At 41.5% G+C, this 24,228-nt stretch overlaps 1 protein-coding gene across 5 annotated transcripts in view; it reads right to left on the reverse strand.

Annotated features, from left to right (window-relative positions):
• Positions 1-24,228, reverse strand: part of LOC139546494 (zinc finger protein 665-like) — a 134,351-nt gene that overhangs the window by 18,651 nt on the left and 91,472 nt on the right. For 2 of the 5 annotated variants that reach the window (XM_071354942.1, XM_071354968.1), the window contains 2 exons: positions 12,054-12,231; positions 3,969-8,748 (listed from right to left, as the gene is read on the reverse strand). In XM_071354942.1, the coding sequence (XP_071211043.1) occupies positions 7,553-8,748; positions 12,054-12,231 (1,374 nt within the window). In that variant the 3' untranslated portion in view covers positions 3,969-7,552. Of the gene's footprint in view, positions 1-3,968; positions 8,749-12,053; positions 12,232-12,360; positions 12,459-12,915; positions 13,771-24,228 lie in introns of those variants that run through there. The other 3 variants (XM_071354951.1, XM_071354978.1, XM_071354960.1) reach the window with 3 other exon arrangements.

Below are 24,228 nucleotides of genomic sequence, written 5' to 3' on the forward strand. Positions count from 1 at the left end.
AATGTGTGATATATAAGCCAATGTACGTTGTAATAAGTTTCAGAGATCTCAGAATAAACGGAACTGACTATTTTTAAACTGGTCTCTGTCTGTTTCACTTCCCCAGAATCTTACAACCTCTGGGTGCAGACTGATTGTTTAAATTGAATTGGTTAATGAATATATAGGAATTAAAATTCCTCTAACATTTACAAGTCGTTACATGTAGACTGAGGGACAGAGCTAAATTGTGTGATTTTAATCAATAATCATGCATATATTTGATAAAAATACTTTCTCAACAAAATAACACAGATTATTGTTTGCATTCAATTATGTGCAATTTTTAATATTAATTTCCCAAGTAAAAATTAATTGAAACGCATGGGGGACATGACACAATTCTTGGTGTCAGTTAAAAAAATATGATTTTGTAATAATAAAGTTTAAATTAATGCTATATTTATTTCAATTCATTATACTGGACATTTCAATTTATTAACAAAATCAGTCAGTGGGACTGAAATATTAGCAGAGCTCAAGAATGACCCAAATACTGTTAGAATAGAAATAGTTTTCTCTGTCTGTTATTTATTCACATCTAAATGTGGCCATACAACTCCCTTAAAGTGGAGGTAGCTAAATATAACCACATGTAACATATGGATCTGCATTAGTATAGCATCACAAGTCCCAATGCAAAGTTACACCTCTCTTTTCTATTTTTAGAGTACATAAAACCGATCAGAATTCCAAAGAATGCCGAAGTCATGTCAGAATGTTTTTTTACAGGCTGTGAAGTAATATGGAGGACCCGGCTAGCCAGCCTATTCCCTACAATGTAAACTCTGACAGAAACATCTTCAAATAGATCACTTCAAATTAAACCAAATCGTGTGCACTCATGACTAGTGGTTTCAATAACATTTTCAGCCAACTTACAAGCAAATACTTTATGAATTGACGGTTACAGATAAGCTTGCAAGGTTGCTAGGCAACTAGCCTGCTAATGTTAGCCCTACCAGGCCTACCTACTTCAGCAAATTTGGATGAGGCAGCCAGCAGCTATCGAACACGTAGTTCAGACGCTAACTTGCAGCTTTATTCGCAATTTTTGTTACGTTACAGCAAACTCAAAGTTTTGTTACGTATACAATGCCATCTAACCAGTTATCAAATCATGTTATATGCAGTTATGTTAGTCAGCCAGCTAACATTAGCTATTTTAACCTGCTAGCCTAGCCAGCTAACTAGCCTAGCTAGCCAACCACCCCAGTAAGTAGTACAGTCAGCAAGCCAGCGCCCATACATTGTTAACAACTCGAGACCAAGTAGCACAGGCAGGAGTCCATAGAACACAATTAGAACTGAAACCAGCTACATTTACAGTGAAGTATGCAGACCCTTTACAGATCGACGGACCATCTTGTGGTAGAAGCAGCGGCTGAGTTGCTGCAGTGATTAGGCAGGCCTCGAAGCGCTTCTGAGAGATAGGTCGTTTCACCTGACACAAGCGAGAGTCAGCGAGGCCGGTAATTAGGGTGACCGCTTCTCCCATTCAGTCTCCGCAGATCCTCTCAAACAATCATGTCCGGCATGGTTTGGCAACAAGTTGCATGCACCAGCTAATTTAGAAAAACAAGGTTGACTCGTCCAGTAAGATAGTCTCGATCAGGTTTCCGACCGGGCTCTGGCTGTCGCGTCACTCTAATGAACATTCAGAGACTGTGTACCATGAAGCCACGTCCTAGCGTTATCTTGGCTGGTGATGCTTAATGTGGTCACGTTACTCTTGTTGGAAGTAGATACTGTATATCATAAGGATGTGATAGCCTTAGCCTACTGGTGATGTTAATGCAGTCACGTTACTCTTATGAAAATAGATACTGTATATCATAAGGATGTGATAGCCTTAGCCTACTGGTGATGTTAATGCAGTCACATTACTCTTATGAAAATAGATACTGTATATCATAAGGGTGTGATAGCCTTAGCCTACTGCTGATGTTAATCCTTAAGAGTCTATTGAAGCACTTTGCGTCAATCTAAGTAACATAGTAAAAAAAAAATCCCATCCAAATCCATCAGTTTAAGATAAAGATGTGTTTTGTTGCATGGGCTGCGTCTCAATCCATCACATCTGCAAATGTCGGCCTTCCGCCTGTGCGGTGGAAGGTGGTCGCTACAGCGGTTTTTGTCAGACCATAAGACATCCCAAATATCGGGTCTTCTCACGAAAAAATGTCTGTAGCATCCAAACCGTTTGAGCTACAAAATCAAATGGAAAAGGGGAGACTCACCAATATAACGGTGTTCTCTATGTTGCTCATCGGAACTCGTTTGAAGGTAACCTATACACACAAATGGAAGTACGGAGGTAGTTTTGTGCCCCCAAAATAAGGGGTTAAATATATGTAAAACAATATATAAAATATTACCTGAGCTTTCTTATATCGCCTAGATATAGGACAGACACTTCAAAACCTTATTCCTTAAAAAATATATATATATTTTTCCAGTTATCAACGTGTTTATCAATGCATGTTCTATGGGCAATGATTAGTAAAGCCCAAATTGCAATATGTTGATTTAATTATATATATCATACAGTGGGGAGATACAAGTATTATGATACACTGCCGATTTTGCAGGTTTTCCTACTTACAAAGCATGTAGAGGTCTGTAATTTTTTATCATAGGTACACTTCAACTGTGAGAGACGGAATCATGAAACATTTTGAAATCCAGAAGAATCACATTGTATGATTTTTAAGTCAAATTAATTTGCACTTTGGTAGCTACGGTAAACGTTGGTTGTAGTGCACTGCTGCCACCACCAGGCCTGGAGTCCATTTTGACTTTGTTGATAGCGAGCTGTGTTAGCTAGCTGTGCGGCTAAAGACGTAGCAGCTAGCTAACTGGCTACCGATCAACCTAGTGTGTATTGAACATTCATATTGGACTGTAGCAGCTAGCTAACTGGCTACTGATCAACCTAGTGTGTATTGAACATTCATATTGGACTGTAGCAGCTAGCTAACTGGCTACTGATCAACCTATTGTGTGTATTGAACATTCATATTGGACTGTAGCAGCTAGCTAACTGGCTACCGATCAACCTATTGTGTGTATTGAACATTCATATTGGACAACCTTACCTATATAGTAGCACCACCAACCATCAGCCCAATAATAATCCTATTCATTTCAAGCCACACTAAGATGTCACCATACTATTCTTTTAAAGCCCCACTATGTAAGACATAAATCATCAGAGTGGGCCTCCAACTTAAATGTAAACAATGGAGCAAATGCATCACATGTGAATATCACTTGATTATCAGAGGGATGTATTATGACATCAGATAGAACTACTCAGACATTCCAAATATCACTTGATTATCAGAGGGGTGTATTATGACATCAGATTATCAGACATTCCAAATATCACTTGATCATATAGAACTACTCAGACATTCCAAATCAGGCTTCATCCATATCATGAAGGTGGATATTGATCCAACCATTTCCAAAGTAATGACGGGGCTGATGGAAACAGGATATGCCTGTACACTTTTATAAATGCAGACAGACGATTTGTTATTTCGTTTGACATGGTTGGGTCTTTTTGTGTCAGTAAAAATGTATAAACGAGTAATGGCGGCATTAATCCTTTATGCAAATATTGATTTAATAACGATCATATCTTCGTTAACTTGGAGTCACGTGATGATATGTTGTGTGGTCCTCCCTCTACGATTTGGGAAACCATGCAGTTTATTAGGCTACAGATGAAATAAGTTATGAACTTCACAGGGTGGTGAAACTGCATGTGATGAGCTTGATGCTCCTTTCCAATACATTTTGATGGTCTTATTCTGGTGACATGATGATTGATGCTTGGTTGCCATTTGACAAATAAAATAATATCGCTCTTATCCATAATAATCTCATCATATAGGTAGCCTACCAGCACTGTATCTGTGAGCTGTTGGCTACAGTGCACTGGACAAGAGCACGTTTGCTATATAACTCAACGGTTTTTCAAAACCATCAGTAGAGTTGAAAATGCAATGGAAACCCATTTAACTTGCATTTTTCATTCAGTACATTGTTTGAATGTTAAATGACGAGACAGAGGCATTGATGCGAGTAACCAGTCTTGTTCCGTACATCACAGTTCATCCGGGTATCTCAAGCACACCGGTAAAACACATGTTGCAGTAATGAACATTTACCAACAGATGGCATCACTGTGCCATCTTAAACCCATAACATCTTCCCTTTAATAAAATAGGACAGGATGTGTCAATTCACTAACAAAACAAACCTAGTAATAATTTCCAACATGAACAGTTTAGTATTTTTATTTTTTTATTTTTGTTGGCTACAGTGCACTGGACAAGAGCACGTTTGCTATATAACTCAACGGTTTTTCAAAACCATCAGTAGAGTTGAAAATGCAATGGAAACCCATTTAACTTGCATTTTTCATTCAGTACATGGGAATTCAACAGAAAAACATTTTGTTCCGTGCACTACTTCATCAGCAGACTTTTATCCACAATAAATCTGTTTGATGCAAACATTTCCGGTGGGGAAAATGCGTATATTGTTTTATGCAGATTTGAGAATATTCACATGAAAATCTGTCGCAAATTGCATGGAAATGTAGCTACTAAGGTGGATATTGATCCAACATCTGCTGCTTATTCACACCAGCCCACTGGGCACAGACGTCAGTTCAACATCTAGTTTCTATTTGCATTTCTTTGATTCGTCAACTAAAGTGAATTCAACATGAAATCAACACAAAATGTCACCTGTCACTGGATTTAGGTTGCCAGTTAGGTGAAAATTAATAAAAAATACCTGATGTTGATGGCTTTTTACAAATCCAATCAGTTGTCCACATTAATCAAACATCATCACATGGATATGTTTTGTTGAAATCAAATCAAATGTTATTGGTCACATACACATGGTTAGCAGATGTTATTGGTCACATACACATGGTTAGCAGATGTTATTGGTCACATACACATGGTTAGCAGATGTTATTGGTCACATACACATGGTTAGCAGATGTTATTGTGAGTGTAGCAAAATGCTTATGCTTCTAGATCCGACAGTGCAGCAGTATCTAACAGGTAATATCTAACAAATTCCACAACTAAACCTAATACACATAATCTAGTAAAGGAATGGGATATATATAAGTATACAAAATATGGATGAGCAGTAACAGAGCAGCTAAGATGCAATAGATAGTAAAGAATAGATAGTGAAGGATACAGTTGAAGTCAGAAGTTTACATACACTTAGGTTGGAGTCATTAAAACTCATTTTTCAACCACTCTACAAATTTCTTGTTAACGAACTATAGTTTTGGCAAGTCGGTTAGGACATCCACTGTGTGCAATGCACAAGTCATTTTTCCAACAATTGTTTACAGACAGATTATTTCACTTATAATTCACAATTCCAGTGGGTCAGAAGTTTACATACGCTAAGTTGACTGTGCCTTTAAACAGCTTAGGAAAATTCCAGAAAATTATGTCATGGCTTTAGAAGCGTCTGAACTTTAATTTAACTTTTTGACTTTTCGTCTGGATATTGGGACCGCGCTTTGTGCCTTTGGAATACTGAACTAAACGCGCGAACAATAAGGAGGTTTTTGGACATAAAGATGGACTTTATCGAACAAAACAAACATTTATTGTGGAACTGGGATTCCTGGGAGTGCCATCCGATGAAGATCATCAAAGGTAAGTGAATATTTAAAACGCTATTTCTGACTTTTGCTGACTCCACAACTTGGCGGGTAACTGTATGTATTGTTTTGCAAGCTGAGCGCTGTACTCAGATTATCCCATGGCGTGCTTTCGCCGTAAAGCTTTTTTGAAATCTGACACAGCGGTTGCATTAAGAAGAGGTTTATCTTTAATCCTATGTATAACACTTGTATCTTTCATCAATGTTTATGATGAGTATTTTCTGTTATTTGATTTGGCTCTCTGCAATTTCACCGGATGTTTTTGAGAAAATGCATTACTGAACATAACGCGCCAATGTAAACTGAGGTTTTTGGATATAAAGATGAACTTTATCGAACAAAACAAACATGTATTGTGTAACATGGAGTCCTGGGAGTGCCATCTGAAGAAGATCATCAAAAGTTAGTGATTAATTTCAGTCCTCTCCTTTGCTAGAAAATGTCTGTGGTTCTGTGGCTAGGCGCTGTCCTAACATAATCGCATGGTGTGCTTTCGACGTGAAGCGTTTTTGAAATAGGAATTTGTGGTTGGATTAACAACAAGTTAAGCTTTATTTTGATGTATTGCACTTGTGATTTCATGAAAGATTAATATTTATAGTAATTTAATTTGAATTTGGCGCTCTGCCATTTCACCGGATGTTGGCCAGGTGGGAAGCTAACTTCCAACCTATCCCAGAGAGACACACATGCTTTGTTTAATGCCAGTGGCAGGTTATTGGTAAAAATAGAAGAGTAGAGGGCCTAGAGCACTGCCCTGCGGTACATCACACTTCACATGTTTGACAATAGAGAAGATTCCATTAAAAACCCTCTGAGTTCTAGTAGATAGATAGCTCTGAATCCACATTATGGCAGAGGTTGAAAAGCCACAGCACAGACATTCTTAAACAACAGGTTATGGTCAATAATATCAAAGGCTGCACTGAAATCTAACAGTACACCTCCCGCAATCTTCTTGTCATCAATTTCTCTCAACCAATTATCAGTCATTTGTGTCAGTGTTGAGTGCCCTTCTCTATAAGCATGCTGAAAGTCTGTTGTTAATTTGTTTACAGAGAAATAGCACTGTATTTGGTCAAACACAATTTTTTCCAACAGTTTGCTAAGAGCTGGCAGCAAGCTTATAGGTCTGCTGTTAGAACCAGTAAAGGCCGTGTTTACCACTCTTGGGTAATGGAATTACTTTGGCTTTCCTCCAGGCCTGAGGACAAAGACTTTCCTCTAGGCTCAGATTAAAAATATGTCCTTAGTAGCTTTCCATCTAAGTTGTCAATGTCATTATTGATCAATGACAATTTTTCCACCTCTCCCACACTAACTTTACAACATTCAATACTTGCACTGCTTTTCTTTCATTATGATTTTTTATACGTTTTTTTTCCATCATTCTTTATATCATTGATCTTGGCTTCCTAATAAAGTGTATTATTTTGTTGAGTTTGGTCACATCATTTCTCAATTTGCAGTACGTAAGCCAGCCAGATGTGCAGCCAGACTTATTAGCCACTCCTTTTGCCCCAACTCTTTCAAACATACAGTTTTTAAATTCCTCATAAATCCACGGAGTCTTTACAGTTCTAACAGTCAGTTTCTTAACAGGTACATGTTTATCAATAATTGGAAGAAGCAATTTCATATGGTAAAAACAGGTAAACACATTATCAGTCAACAATATAAGACAACGGGAGAACTGTGTATGTTCTCTGATGAATTTTAAGTCAATGTGATGTGAAATATCATAATACATGCTAAGAGAAGTAATTTCTCTCTCCTGTGTGGATTCTCTAATGACGTTTAAGTGACTGTTATGAGTAATATGTTTTCCCACAGTCTGAGCTTTTGTAAGCCTACTCCTCTATGTGCAGTCTCATGTGTTCGTTCACGCTTCCTAAATGGGCAAAAGCTTTGCACCTGGGAGGAGTGGTAAGGCTTCTCCCCGTTGTGTATTATCTCATGTTGGTTGAGGTTGCTTTTCTGGTTAAAACTCCTTCCACACTGGGAGCAGTGGTAAGGCTTCTCCCCTGTGTGTATTCTCTCGTGTTTTTTCAGATCCCCTGACCGGTTGAAACACTTTCCACACTGTGAGCAGTGGTAAGGCTTCTCAACTGTGTGTATTCTCTCATGTTGTTTTAGGTTCCCTAACTGGTTAAAACACTTGCCACACTGGGAGCAGTGGTAAGGCTTCTCCCCTGTGTGTATTATCTCATGAACTTTCAGGTTCCTTAATTGGTTAAAACTCTTTCCACACTGGGAGCAGTGGTAAGGCTTCTCCCCTGTGTGTATTCTCTCATGTTTTTTCAGATCTCCTGACCGGTTAAAACACTTGCCACACTGGGAGCAGTGGTAAGGCTTCTCCCCTGTGTGTATTATCTCATGAACTTTCAGGTTCCTTAATTGGTTAAAACTCTTTCCACACTGGGAGCAGTGGTAAGGCTTCTCCCCTGTGTGTATTCTCTCATGTTTTTTCAGATCCCCTGACCAGTTGAAACACTTTCCACACTGGGAGCAGTGGTAAGGCTTCTCCCCTGTGTGTATTATCTCATGAACTTTCAAGTTCCTTAAATGGTTATAACTCTTTCCACACTGTGAGCAGTGGTAAGGCTTCTCCCCTGTGTGTATTCTCTCGTGTTTTTTCAGATCCCTTGACCAGTTGAAAGACTTTCCACACTGTGAGCAGTGGTAAGGCTTCTCAACTGTGTGTATTCTCTCGTGTTGTTTCAGGTTCCCTAACTGGTTAAAACACTTGCCACACTGGGAGCAGTGGTAAGGCTTCTGCCCTGTGTGTATTATCTCATGAACTTTCAGGCTCCTTAATTGGTTAAAACTCTTTCCACATTGGGAGCAGTGGTAAGGCTTCTCCCCTGTGTGTATTCTCTCATGTCGTTTCAGAGACCCTAACAGGTTAAAACTCTTTCCACAGTGGGAACACTGGTGTCTTCTTGTTGGTTTGGACATCCCTGGCTCTGGTTCCTCTGAGTCTGGTCTTTCTCCTGCCAAAGACAGTGTGTTTTTAAAAAAAGAGACATGAATGAAAGCTCCACATGATAAATAGGCCTTGCTACGAGGGTAAATCCTAATCAGATCCCTCAATAACATAAGGCCAGTTTTAACAATCTTGGTGTGATTTTAAAACAAATGTTGTAGAGTTTCCTGGTAATTACTGATAATGTTTACATTACTTTTTTATTCATTCTGTTTTTCAAGTCAGAACACAAAAAACTAAACCGTTCTAGGACACTCAAGACACAGACGTCGCTTAATTCCAATCGAGCAGGTGGTTCTAAATATATAACTTTCATAGCTGTATGATACAGAATGCAACCTACAGTCGTGGCCAAAAGTTTTGAGAATGACACAAATATTAATTTCCAGAAAGTTTGCTGCTTCAGTGTCTTCAGATATTTTTGTCAGATGTTACTCTGAAATACTGAAGTATAATTACAAGCATTTCATAAGTGTCAAAGGCTTTTATTGGCAATGACATGAAGTTGATGCAAAGAGTCAATATTTGCAGTGTTGACCCTTCTTTTTCAAGACCTCTGCAATCAACCCTGGTGTCAATTAACTTCTGGGCTAAAACATCCTGACTGATGGCAGCCCATTCTTGCATAATCAATGCTTGGAGTTTGTCAGAATTTGTGGGTTTTTGTTTGTCCACCCGCCTCTTGAGGATTGACCACAAGTTCTCAATGGGATTAAGGTCTGGGGAGATTCCTGGCCATGGACCCAAAATATTGATGTTTTGTTCCCCCGAGCCACTTAGTTCCCCGAGCCACTTATCACTTTTGCCTTATGGCAAGGTGCTCCTTCATGCTGGAAAAGGCATTGTTCGTCACCGAACTGTTCCTGGATGGTTGGGAGAAGTTGCTCTCTAAGGATGTGTTGGTAGCATTCCTTGACACAGGACTGTTGGAAGCGCTGACCTTGTCTTCTCCGGACAAGCTTTTTTCCAGATGCCCCAAACAATCGAAAAGGGGATTCATCAGAGAAAATGACTTTACCCCAGTCCTCAGCAGTCCAATCCCTGTACCTTTTGCAGAATATCAGTCTTTGTGCAGATGCACTCACACCTGCCTGCTGCCATTCCTGAGCAAGCTCTGTACTGGTGGTGCCCCGATCCCGCAGCTGAATCAACTTTAGGAGACGGTCCTGGCGCTTGCTGGACTTTCTTGGGTGCCCTGAAGCCTTCTTCACAACAATTAAACCGCTCTCCTTGAAGTTATTGATGATCCGATAAATGGTTGATTTAGGTGCAATCTTACTGGCAGCAATATCCTTGCCTGTGAAGCCCTTTATGTGCAAAGCAATGATGACGGCACGTGTTTCCTTGCAGGTAACCATGGGTGACAGAGGAAGAACAATGATTCCAAGCACCACCCTACTTTTGAAGCTTCCAGTTTTGGGGGGGGGGGATTCAGTTCCTTTGCATGGCAAAGAGGGACTTTGCAATTAATTACAATTCATCTGATCACTCTTCATAACATTCTGGAGTATATGCAAATTGCCATCATACAAACTGAGGCAGCAGACTTTGAAAATTCATATTTATGTCATTCTCAAAACTTTTGGCCACAACTGTACACACTTCCTTAAACATAAAATAAGTAAATAAGTAATTTTAAGTGGAAGTCCAAAACTTGTTTTTACGTCAAAGACACAAAGCACATCAGTAAAATCTCCCCGTTGTGGAAAGGGTTCGACACCTGCTGTTTAAATGGCCCAATTTCTTATTTAGACGTTCACAGATTTTCAACATTTTGACTATCGTTGATGTCATATTTTGGGTAAAGTAAAAAATAAAGTGAAATATTTGGGAAGATGTTCCTAAAACTGAGAGTAACTACAATAAACAAAAATATACACGCAACATGTAAAGTGTTGGATGTTTCATGAGCTGAAAAAAAACATCATGTTATTTGAGACTAAATTGATTTTATTTATGTATTATATTAAGTTAAAATAAAAGTGTTCATTGTTCATTCAGTATTGTTGCAATTGTCATTATTACAAAAATGTGTGTGTGTGTGTGTATGATATATATATATAAATATATATAAAAAATAATAATAATCGTCCGATTAATCGGTATCGGCTTTTTTTGTCCTCCAATAATCGGTATCGGCGTTGAAAAATCATAATAGGTCGACCTCTAATAGGAAGAGCTGGGTTTTGACAAACTCACACTCATTCTTATGTTTAATAAATGTATCGTATAGTGTGTGTGTGTGTGACCGGCTTACAATGATGGCAAAATACAACACTTGAGAGTGCGCTGACCCTGGTGCTAGATGGGGTACAGCTGGAGGTTGAATGTTTGAAGGGGTATCGGACTATAAAACGTTTGGGAACCACTGCATATACACCATACCATTTTTTGATTCCTCATCAATCCACGTGGATATAACAGCTTTTCCAGTCATTTTCTTATCGGGTGCATGCTTATTAGGGTGCATGCTTATTAGTAACTGGGATAAGCAATTTCATAAATGTGTCAAGGGCAGCGTCTGGTTGCTCATCATTACACACCACGGACCAACAAATATTATTTACATCAAAAACATAGGAATCACTACAAAACGTATTGTATGACCTCTTTTACACAATATTAGGCCCAGCCTTTGGAACTTTGGTTTTCCTAGATATGGCTACTATATTGTCATCACTACATCTGATGGATCTGGAAACTGCTTTAAACCACATTTCTGCAGCATTAGTAAAGATATGATCAAAACATGTTGATGATTTAATTTCTGTACTGTTTGTAACTACCCTGGTAGGTTGATTGATAACCTGAACAAGGTTGACGGCACTGGTTACAGTTTGAAGCTTTCTCTTGAGTGGGCAGCCTGATCACAGCTTTCCTCCAGTATTAGTTAATTAATTACCAGTGTCTGGAGTTTAGTTTTCCTGTTCTACAGTCTTATAAAGATAGGGGGGTTGACTGGGACAGGCAATGTAACATCCATAATATTTTGAGAAAATGTTTTTGAAAAACGAGCACCTTACATTGGATCATCTTAGAACTTTCTCTCTAAAGCTAACTTTCATCAAGGTTTAATATGGTCTATTGGTTTCTCTCTTTTCATTGGCAGAATCCTTTTTCAGTGTTATGATATCCATAACATCCATATCCACCAGTCCATCTTCCTGTCAACTAACAGAACTCTGCTGGTTGTCCTGGTAACAGATACCAGTCCATCTTCCTGTCAACTAACAGAACTCTGCTGGTTGTCCTGGTAACAGATACCAGTGGGCAGATCTATTGTATTTGTTCAAACTAAACTACAGCACTTACTTTGATGTGTCAAATCTGATCCTTTCTTCTCTTCTCCTCCTCTCACAGTTACACTCAGCCCCGTTGTTTTCCTGCAGTCCACCAGCAGCACAGACAACCTCTTCATACCCAGCAGTAAGGTGCTACCGGGAGAGGCATGACACAGGGACTCCAGGAGGGAGGAAGGGCTAGCGTTGTCCTGGTAACCATAAAGAGGGGACACAGACACACATCATTATGGATGCTGATGTCACTGTTGTTATGAAGTGCTTTACAGAAACCCAGCCCAGACCCAGCAAGCTGTATGCTAGACCAGACTAAGCTGTACCATCTGGTGTTCTGATCTGGAGAGACTCTTCTCTGCCTCCTCAGCATCAGGATGTTGTTGAGACTCCCCAGAGGATCCACGATAGTCAGGTCTCTCTCCTGTGTTAACGAGAACATCAAACGGATTGTAAACGTATGATCTTCTATTGCAATCAAAGGGTTTTACAAGAGTCATTAATATGTCTAAAAAGGACCTAAAATGGCCACTTCATCATGATTTTATAAAATAATGTTTGTGTTGCAAATGTGAAAGGGTAGTTTCACGAAATGGGTGCCTTTTGTTTCCTTTGATATTTCATGTACAAAATATGCAACAATATTGAATTTGAAAAGCCTGCTATATTAGATGAGGTGCACTTTAATGTCGCCCACATGGAGAATTCAATTAATCTAATTTAAAAGTCCCACAAATATATGTACCAACAGCAGATGGCCCCTGAAACAATTCCTACAGTACAGAACAACATATTCAAGTGTAGAACTTCAGTAGAATGCCCCTTTAAAACCACACATTAGTTCAACAACAGTTTGTGCCCCTATTTAAGACAGTACTCACTGGTAGTAATCTGATATTCTGTCTCCTCCGCTTTCACTCCCAAAACGTCTTCCCCCTTCACCTTTATTGAGATAGCATCCTCTTCCTCTCTAAAAGTTTCCATCTCTTCTTTCACTGTAACAGCCTCCTCTTCTTTCACTGTAACAGCCTCCTCTTCTTTCACTATAACAGCCTCCTCTTCTTTCACTGTAACAGCCTCCTCTTCTTTCACTGTAACAGCCTCCTCTTCTTCCACTGTAACAGCCTCCTCTTCTTTCACCATAACAGCCTCCTCTTCTTTCACCATAACAGCCTCCTCTTCTTTCACTGTAACAGCCTCCTCTTCTTTCACTATACCAGCCTCCTCTTCTTTCACTGTAACAGCCTCCTCTTCTTTCACTGTAACAGCCTCCTCTTCTTTCACTGTAACACCCTCATCTTCCACGACATTGTTCAGTCCCAGAGCTTCTTTCTCCATACAGCAGACCTCCTCTTCTTTAGCAGGGGAGGAGTAGTTTAGTGAGCTCATGGTCGGGGATGTTAGCTAGTTAGTTAGCATTAGCGACTAGCCTAGTGCTAGGCTCAGTATCAATCTTAAACAAGTTTGCAAATTGAACAAGCAAATTAGGTTAAGGGTCATCAGTTGATAAGTCAACAGAAATGTGTTTAAAACACTGAGATTAGCTAATGTACACAAACACGGTGTAACGCGTCAATCTTTCAGTTTTATGTTGGCTAGCAAGCTACCGAGGCGGTTGAAAGAGTAGCCGCGTTGTTGTTCCTGAAGAAGCGTCCCGTCCAGTCCATTATACGTCACGCAAGAAGCATCACCTGAAAGACGCACATCGCCATCAGCTGACTGGAGTGGGTAACGCAGTTTGGAAACAATAGTTATTACACTTGGAAAGAACGTCATAATAATTTACCAATAAGCTGATATATTTTCTCTTACGTCTTACAAATAATACGTTCCTGTACACAGACGTAGAAGCTTAATATGAATATGTAGATGATGAATAAATACATCTATGAATAGGTAGTGTGTTAATACAGATTTGCTCTGTTTATTTTCACATTCGTTTTTATCTAGATGTGACGGTACTTTTACCTTAAAGTCACGCTCTATACAATACAAATCATACTGTAAACAACAGAGCAAATGCATCACATGTAAATAGCACTTGATTATCTGTGGTGCTATACACTGAGTCTACAAAACATTAAGAACACCTGCTCCTTCCATGACTTAGACTGACCAGGTGAATCCAGGTGAAACCTATGATCCCTTATTGATGTCACTAGTTAAATCCACTTCAATCAGTGTAGATGAAGGGGGGAGACAGGTTAAATAAGGAATTTTAAGCCTTGAGACATGAGACATGGATTGTGCATGTGTGCCATTCAGAGGGTGAATGGGGAAGACAACATATTTAAGTGTCTTTGAACGGGGTATGGTAGTAGGTGCCAGGCTCATCGGTTTGTGTCAAGAACTGCAAAGTTGCTGGGTTTTTACAGCTCAACAGTTTCCCAAGAATGGCCCACCATCCAAACAGTGGCGGTCAGTGCCATTTAAGATGAGGCAGGACGATTTGTTTATTCATGGCCTTATTTCTAGTACAGCATATTAGATGACTGCCAATCATATTCCATTCACCCTGTTCAATGTAACAGCGATAGGTTTAGGCTACTACATGATACTAACATTTCCCCTATTCCTGGATTGATGACGCGTAAACACAGTTCACTTTCACAACTGCCACGTTGTATTTCCTCTCACATCAATTCGCTCACCTTTTCCCTTCGCTTGTGGACGTCAGCTGTAGGTGACCAGGAGAAAAAACCTTTCCAAACCAAACCATTTCATAACTGCTACACACAGCATCGTTGTCACCATATTAGCTAAAGTAACGTCATAGTCAACACAGCTAATATAAATAACGTGTTAGTAAACCTGCTACAATCATGACAGAGCTCCTCTGTGGAGATGCTACATGTTTCATCATTAGATGCTACAGTCCTCCAACAATGGGTGTCATATGAAGCTTTACCACTTGCTCTGTAATAGGAGTAGTATTTTTCCTCGACTCACCTGTGTCCCCGCACATTGACTCTGTACCAGTGCCTCCTGTATAGAGCCTCCACATTGACTCTGTACCGGTACCTCCTGTATACAGCCTCCACATTGACTCTGTACCGGTACCTCCTGTATATAGCCTCCACATTGACGCTGTACCGGTAATACCTGTATATAGCCTCCACATTGACTCTTTACTGGTACCTCCTGTATATAGCCTCCACATTGACGCTGTACCGGTAATACCTGTATATAGCCTCCACATTGACTATGTACCGGTAATAACTGTATATAGCCTCCACATTGACTCTGTACCGGTACCCCCTGTATACAGCCTCCATATTGACTCTGTACCGGTAATACCTGTATACAGCCTCGCTACTGTTATTTTACTGCTGCTCTTTAATATTAATTATTTGTATTTTTTATATAACACTTATTTTTCTTAAAATTGCATTGTTGGTTAAGGGCTTGTGTCACGATCGTCTACTGAAGAGAGTGAGGACCAAGGCGCAGCGCGTGAAAAGAACATCTTCTTTTATTCAAAAGAGAGAAAACATGAAACGAACACTATACACAAACTAAACGACCGACCGACCGTGAAGCTATAAACGTTGTGCACACACACACACAGGCTACAAACGTTCAACATAGACAATTCCCCACAAACAGCTAAAGCCTATGGTTGCCTTAAATATGGCTCCCAATCAGAGACAACAATAACCAGCTGTCTCTAATTGAGACCCAATTCAGGCAACCATAGACTTTCCTAGATACCTACACTCAACCATAGACACAGCTAGACTACTATACTAAACATAAACCCAACTACTCTAATAAACCCCCTAAACCTTACAACCACCCTAGACACTACAAAAAACACATACATTCCCCATGTCACACCCTGACCTAACTAAAATAATTAAGAAAACAAAGAATACTAAGGCCAGGGCGTGACATAACCCCCCCCTTAAGGTGCGAACTCCGGGCGCACCAGCACATAGTCTAGGGGAGGGTCTGGGTGGGCGTCCATCCACGGCGGCGGCTCCGGCACTGGTCGTGGTCCCCACCCCACCATAGTCACTACCCGCTTTCTTAACCCCACTGGAATAAGGGGCAGCACCGGACTAAGGGGCAGTACCGGACTAAGGGGCAGCACCAGGATAAGGGACAGCACCAGGATAAGTACCAGGATAAGGGGCAGCACCAGGATAAGGGGCAGCCCCAGGATAAGGGGCAGCTCCGGACTGAGGTACGGCAGCTCCGGACTGAAGGGCAGCACCGGACTGAAGGGCAGCACCGGACTAAGGGGCAGCACCGGACTAAGGGGCAGCACCGGACTAAGGGGCAGCACCGGACTAAGGGGCAGCACCGGACTAAGGGGCAGCACCGGACTAAGGGGCAGCACCAGGATAAGGGAGTGAAGGAACAGGGCATACTGGACCCTGGATACGCACATTAGGCCTAGTGCGTGGTGCCGGCACTGGTGGTACCGGGCTGGGGACACGCACTTCAAGGCTAGTGCGGGGAGCAGCAACAGGACGCACAGGACTCTGGGGACACACAGGAGGCTTGGTGCGTGGTGTAGGCACTGGTGGTAATGGGCTGGAGACACGCACCATTGGACGAGTGCGTGGAGGAGGAACAGGGCTCTGGAGACACACTGGAAGCCTGGTGCGTGGTGTTGGCACTGGTGGAACAGGACTGGGGCGGGGAGGTGGCGCCGGAAATACCGGACCGTGCAGGCGTACTGGCTCCCTTGAGCACCGAGCCTGCCCAACCTTACCTGGTTGAATGCTCCCCGTCGCCCGACCAGTGCGGGGAGGTGGAATAACCCGCACCGGGCTATGTAGGCGAACCGGGGACACCATGCGTAAGGCTGGTGCCATGTAAGCCGGCCCGAGGAGACGCACTGGTGGCCAGATAGGTAGAGCCGGCTTCATGGCACTTGGCTCAATGCTCAATCTAGCCCTACCAGTGCGGGGAGGTGGAATAACCCGCACTGGGCTATGCACACGTACAGGAGACACCGTGCGCTCTACTGCGTAACACGGTGTCTGCCCGTACTCTCGCTCTCCACGGTAAGTACAGGGAGTATGCGCAGGTCTCCTACCTGACTTCGCCACACTCCCTTTAAGCCCCCCCCCAAGAATTTTTTTGGGCTGACTCACAGGCTTCCTACCGCGTCGTTTAGCTGCCTCCATTCGCCGGTATCCCTCCTCGCACTGCGCCAGAGAATCCCAGGCGGGCTCCTGCATTCGCCCTGGGTCGATCGCCCACCTGTCAATCTCCTCCCACGTAGTGTAGTCCAGATTACGCTCCCATTGCCATTCCTCCTTGCGTTGCTCCTGTTGCCGCTGATCACGCTGCTTGATCCGTTGGTGGGGAATTCTGTCACGATCGTCTACTGAAGAGAGGGAGGACCAAGGCGCAGCGCGTGAAAAGAACATCTTCTTTTATTCAAAAGAGAGAAAACATGAAACGAACACTATACACAAACTAAACAAACGACCGACCGTGAAGCTATAAACGTTGTGCACACACACACACACACACACACACACACACACACACACACACACACACACACACACACACACACACACACACACACACACACACACACACACACACACACACACACACACACACACACACACACACACACACACACACACACACACACAGGCTACAAACGTTCAACATAGACAATTCCCCACAAACAGCTAAAGCCTATGGTTGCCTTAAATATGGCTCCCAATCAGAGACAACAATAACCAGCTGTCTCTAATTGAGACCCAATTCAGGCAACCATAGACTTTCCTAGATACCTACACTCAACCATAGACACAGCTAGACTACTATACTAAACATAAACCCAACTACTCTAATAAACCCCCTAAACCTTACAACCACCCTAGACACTACAAAAAACACATACATTCCCCATGTCACACCCTGACCTAACTAAAATAATTAAGAAAACAAAGAATACTAAGGCCAGGGCGTGACAGCTTGTAAGTCAGCATTCCACTGTCAGGTCGACACTTAAAATTTGATTTGATTTGTATTTTGATTTCATTCATACATTTCTTACATGAATTTATTAATATAGAAAATATAAATGTTTAGATTTTTTATATATATTGTTGAACATAATAAACTTTAAGGGTATATTAGTTCCAGGATCTCTGCTAGTGTTAAAGTTATGGGCAATTTAATACAGAGAAATTAGCATAGTAGGACATGTAACTTAAGGTTACCTAAGATAACCCCTGTTCTATGATATTATAAGCCTCGTTAGGGGCGGAGTCTAGGGAGATCCAATCAAACAACGTCTGTCAAGCAACAGCTAATAGCAGATGACTCCACTTCCTATATAAGGGCCATAGTCTCTCCCGTCTTCACATCTAAGTACGTTTGTCTTCCATGTGTGAAAGGTAACCTAGTCAACTACCAACTACCACAGAGCTCATATACTCTCTGATGCCAAGTCTAGACAGGATCATCCCTCAGAGGTCCCCACTCTACTCACCGTATGTGTAGTGATGTCCAGTCAGTAGAACCTCATGAAGGTACATCACCACAACATGCTGCATTACAGATCTAATGAACAGAGATGCCTTTGAACAATGCCTATGTTGTAGCCATACCTCTGGTGGATTGAGCCATCAAGCCCTCCGGAGGTGTCAGATCCTTGCTACTAAAGAACCTCATGAAGGTATTTTTTATTTGTATTTATTTCACCTTTATTTAACCAGGTAGGTCAATTGAGAACAAGTTCTCATTTACAACCGTGACCTGGCCAAGATAAAGCAAAGCAGTGCGACAAAAACAACAACACAGAGTTACACATAAACAAATGTGCAGTCAATAACACAATAGAAAAATCTATGTACAGTGTGTGCAAATGTAGAAGAGTAGGGAGGTCATCTCAAGGACTCAGGGACTGGAATCATCTCAAGGACTTCATCAGACTGACACTAGTGGAAGTCATCTGGAGAATTCCAGAAAAATCTGTTTGGTCCTACGTAATGTATATATTTCACTTATACACTAACTTCATCCGTGCCGAGGGTGATGCCTGGATAAAAAAGGATTTTCCTCATTGGCTGGCTGTTCTGGAGCAGCCAGGACCTTCTGCCTGAAACTGAAGTGCTGTGTGTTAAAGCATGTACAGTTTAGGTCCTTCTTTGTTGAACAAAGGCAACTGACATCCCCAGACATCAGCTCACCAGGAGCCATGGTGATGACCTGGTGTATTCTCATGGTGGAGGGCACTGCTTTAATCGGTCTTGGCATCATCTCCATCGCACGTTCAACATCGGCACTCTTCACACAGAACAGCTTCACTAACGTGTTTGTCTCATGGAGGCCTTGTAAAGGTCCTGTGCATCGCAGACATCACGGCCCTTAGCCACCAACCTGTCTGCCGTTCTCTTCAACGTTCATGATGTGGACTTAGTGGTCAAGTTCCTCAGTGCTCCTTTCCTCTCCTTGCTTCTTTTGTATGCTGTTCTCCACTGTTTACGCTTCTGATGCTGGTCTGTCTAACTTAATAAATCAATTATCTTTTCTTTTTCCCCCTAAATCAACATTCCTTTTCCATCTCTCCCTCTCAAAGTACTGTTCCCTTTTTACTGGGTCAGCATTGTGACGTGCTAGACACTGCCTTTGTCGTTCTGCTGCTGATGTGGGTGCCATCATTCCCTAGATGTTTCAATGGAATAACGTTAAATCAAAGATTCTTAGAATATATACATGTATACACTATAATCATTGAGTAATTTAGGATCCAGAGCAACTTAAAGGAACAACTGAAGAGCCTTGCCCAACTCTCCTACCACCAGGCTACCTGCCATAAAATATATTTTCTGTTCACATGGAACACATTACAGCATGTTTTATAAGTGAATATAAACAATATATAATGTATAATATATTCAAATATTAATTTGTTTAGATGCTTATTATAAGATGCTTATGTTTAGAAAATTTTCATAAATAAAGTAAATAACTCAACCCTGTCACAGATTTACAACCCGTTACATGTAGACTGAGGGACAGAGCTAAATTGTGTGATTTTAATCAATAATCATGCATTTATTTGATAAAAATACTTTCTCAACAAAATAACACAAATTTATGTTTGCATTAAATTATGTGCACATTTTAAAATTTATTTCCCAGGTAAAAATTAATTGAAACACCTGGGGGACATGAAACAATTGCGATAATAAAGTTTAAATTAATTCTATATTTATTTCAATTCATTATACTGGACATTTCAATTTATAATCAAAATCAGTCAGTGGGACTGAAATATTACCAGAGCTCAAGAATGACCCAAATACTGTTAGAATAGAAATTGTTTTCTCTGTCTGTTATTTTTTCACATCTAAATGTGGCCATACAACTCCCTTAAAGTGACGGTAGCTAAATGTAACCACATGTAACATATGGATCTGCATTAGTATAGCATCACAAGTCCCAATGCAAAGTTACACCTCTCTTTTCTGTTTTTAGAGTACATAAAACCGATCAGAATTCCAAAGAATGCCGAAGTCATGTCAGAATGTTTTTTTACAGGCTGTGAAGTAATATGGAGGACCCGGCTAGCCAGCCTATTCCCTACAATGTAAACTCTGACAGAAACATCTTCAAATAGATCACTTCAAATTAAACCAAATCGTGTGCACTCATGACTAGTGGTTTCAATAACATTTTCAGCCAACTTACAAGCAAATACTTTATGAATTGACGGTTACAGATAAGCTTGCAAGGTTGCTAGGCAACTAGCCTGCTAATGTTAGCTCTACCAGGCCTACCTACTTCAGCAAATTTGGAGAGGACAGCATTCGAAAAGTATTCAGACGCCTTGACTTTTTCCAAATGTTGTTACGTTACAGCCTTTTTCTAAAATTGATAAAAATATGTTTTTCCTTCATCACAATACCCCATAATGACATCACAATACCCCATAATGACAAAGCAAAAACAGGTTTTTAGAAATTTGAACTGAAAAACTACATTTACATAAGTATTCAGACCCTTTACTCAGTACTTTGTTGAAGCACCTTTGTCAGTGATTACAGCCTCGAGCCTTCTTGGATATGACGACACAAGCTTGGCACACCTGTATTTGGGTAGCTTCTCCCATTCTTCTCCGCAGATCCTCTCAAACTCTGTCAGGTTGGTTTGGGAACGTTGCTGCACAGCTATTTTCAGGTCTCTCCAGAGATGTTCGATCAGGTTTAAGACCGGGCTCTGGCTGGGCCACTCAAGGACATTCAGAGACTTGTCCTGAAGCCACTCCTGCGTTATCTTGGCTGTGTGCTTAGGGTCGTTGTCCTGTTGGAAGGTGAACCTTAGCCCCAGTCTGAGGTCCTGAGGTCTCTGGAGGAGGTTTTCATCAAGGATCTCTCTGTACTTTGCTCTGTTCATCTTTGCCTCAATTGTGACTAGCCTCCCAGTCCCTGCTGCTGAAAAACATCCTCACAGCATGATTCTGCAACCACAATGCTTCACCGTAGGGAGGGTGCCAGGTTTCCTCCAGACGTGACGCTTGGCATTCAGGCCTTTGTTCAATCTTGACTTCATCAGACCAGAGAATCTTGTTTCTCATGGCCTGAGAATCTTTTGGTTGCCTTTTGGCAAACTCTAAGTGGGCTGTCATGTGCCTTTTACTGAGGAGTGGCTTCCGTCTGGCCACTCTACAATAAAGGCCAGACTGGCAGAGTGCTGCAGAGGTGGTTGTCCTTCTGGAAGGTTCTCCCATCTCCACAGATATGACCAGCCTTTCAAAGCACTTCATGGCTACAGACGTGAGTGCTATGGGTCGGTAGTCATTTAGGTAGGTTACCTTGGTGTTCTTTGGGTACAGGGACTATGGTGGTCTGCTTGAAACATGTTGGTATTACAGACTCAGACAGGGAGAGGTTGAACATGTCAGTGAAGACACTTGCCAGTTGGTCAGCGCATGCTCAGAGTACACGTCCTAGTAATCCGTCTGGCCCTGCGTTGTGATCTAGGGACCCATGCCAAACCTTTTCAGTCTCCTGAGGGGGAATAGGTTTTGTCGTGCCCTCTTTATATAGCCAAATTATTTTTCACTCTGGAAGCTCCGGTAAACATTGGTTGTAGTGCACTGCTGCCACCACCAGGCCTGGAGTCCATTTTGACTTTGTTGATAGCGAGCTGTGTTAGCTAGCTGTGCGGCTAAAGACGTAGCAGCTAGCTAACTGGCTACCGATCAACCTAGTGTGTGTATTGAACATTCATATTGGACTGTAGCAGCTAGCTAACTGGCTACTGATCAACCTAGTGTGTGTATTGAACATTCATATTGGACTGTAGCAGCTAGCTAACTGGCTACTGATCAACCTATTGTGTGTATTGAACATTCATATTGGACTGTAGCAGCTAGCCAACTGGCTACTGATCAACCTATTGTGTGTATTGAACATTCATATTGGACTGTAGCAGCTAGCTAACTGGCTACTGATCAACCTATTGTGTGTATTGAACATTCATATTGGACTGTAGCAGCTAGCTAACTGGCTACCGATCAACCTATTGTGTGTATTGAACATTCATATTGGACAACCTTACCTATATAGTAGCACCACCAACCATCAGCCCATTAATAATCCTATTCATTTCAAGCCACACTAAGATGTCACCATACTATTCTTTTGAAGCCCCACTATGTAAGACATAAATCATCAGAGTGGGCCTCCAACTTAAATGTAAACAATGGAGCAAATGCATCACATGTGAATATCACTTGATTATCAGAGGGGTGTATTATGACATCAGATAGAACTACTCAGACATTCCAAATATCACTTGATTATCAGAGGGGTGTATTATGACATCAGAACTACTCAGACATTCCAAATCAGGCTTCATCCATATCATGAAGGTGTATATTGATCCAACCATTTCAAAAGTAATGACCGGGCTGTTGGAAACAGGATATGCCTGTACACTTTTATAAATGCCGACAGACGATTTGTTAGTTCGTTTGACATGGTGGGGTCTTTTTGTGTCAGTGAAAATGTATAAATGAGAAATGGCAGCATTAATCCTTTATGCGCAAATATTGATTTAATAACGATCATATTAGTTAACTTGGAGTCAACGCGATATGTTGTGTGTGTAACGGTATAACTTTAAACCGTCCCCTCGCCCCGACACGGGCGCGAACCAGGGACCTTCTGCACACATCAACAACAGTCACCCACGAAGCGTCGTTACCCATCGCTCCACAAAACCCGCGGCCCTTGCAGAGCAAGGGGCAACACTACTTCTAGGTTTCAGAGCAAGTGACGTAACTGATTGAAATGCTAGTAGCGCGTACCCGCTAACTAGCTAGCCATTTCACATCCGTTACACTCACCCCCCTTTCAACCTCCTCCTTTTCCGCAGCAACCAGTGATCCGGGTCAACAGCATCAATGTAACAGTATAACTTTAGACCATCCCCTCGCCCCGACACGGGCGCGAACCAGGGACCCTCTGCACACATCAACAACTGACACCCACGTAGCGTCGTTACCCATCGCTCCACAAAAGCCGCGGCCCTTGCAGAGCAAGGGGCAACACTACTTCTAGGTTTCAGAGCAAGTGACGTAACTGATTGAAATGCTAGTAGCGCGTACCCGCTAACTAGCTAGCCATTTCACATCCGTTACATGTGGTCCTCCCTCTACGACTTGGGAACCCATGCAGTTTATTAGGCTACAGATGAAATAAGTTATGAACTTCACAGGGTGGTGAAACTGCATGTGATGAGCTTGATGCTCCTTTCCAATACATTTTGACGGTCTTACTCTGGTGACATGATGATCGATGCTTGGTTACCATTTGACAAATAAAATAATATCTCTCTTATCCATAATACTCTCATCATGTAGGTAGCCTACCAACACTGTATCTGTGTGCTGCAGGCTACAGTGCACGGTACAAGAGCACGTTTTCTATTTTACGCAAGTTTTTAAAACCATCAGTGGAGTTGAAAATGTGATGGAAACCAATTTAACTTGTATTTTTCATTCGGTACATGGGAATTTAACAGGAAACGTTATTCTTCTTGTGCACTACGCCATAACGCAAAGCCTTTTATCCACAATAAGTCTGTTTGATGCAAACATTTCTGGTGGGAAAATGTGTATATTGTTTTATGCAGATTTGAGAATATTCACATGGAAATCTGGCGCAAATTGCATGGAAACTTAGCTACTAAGGTGGATATTGATC

The sequence above is a fragment of the Salvelinus alpinus genome, chromosome 2, assembly GCF_045679555.1.
Source record: "Salvelinus alpinus chromosome 2, SLU_Salpinus.1, whole genome shotgun sequence".
Lineage (NCBI taxonomy): Eukaryota > Metazoa > Chordata > Actinopteri > Salmoniformes > Salmonidae > Salvelinus > Salvelinus alpinus.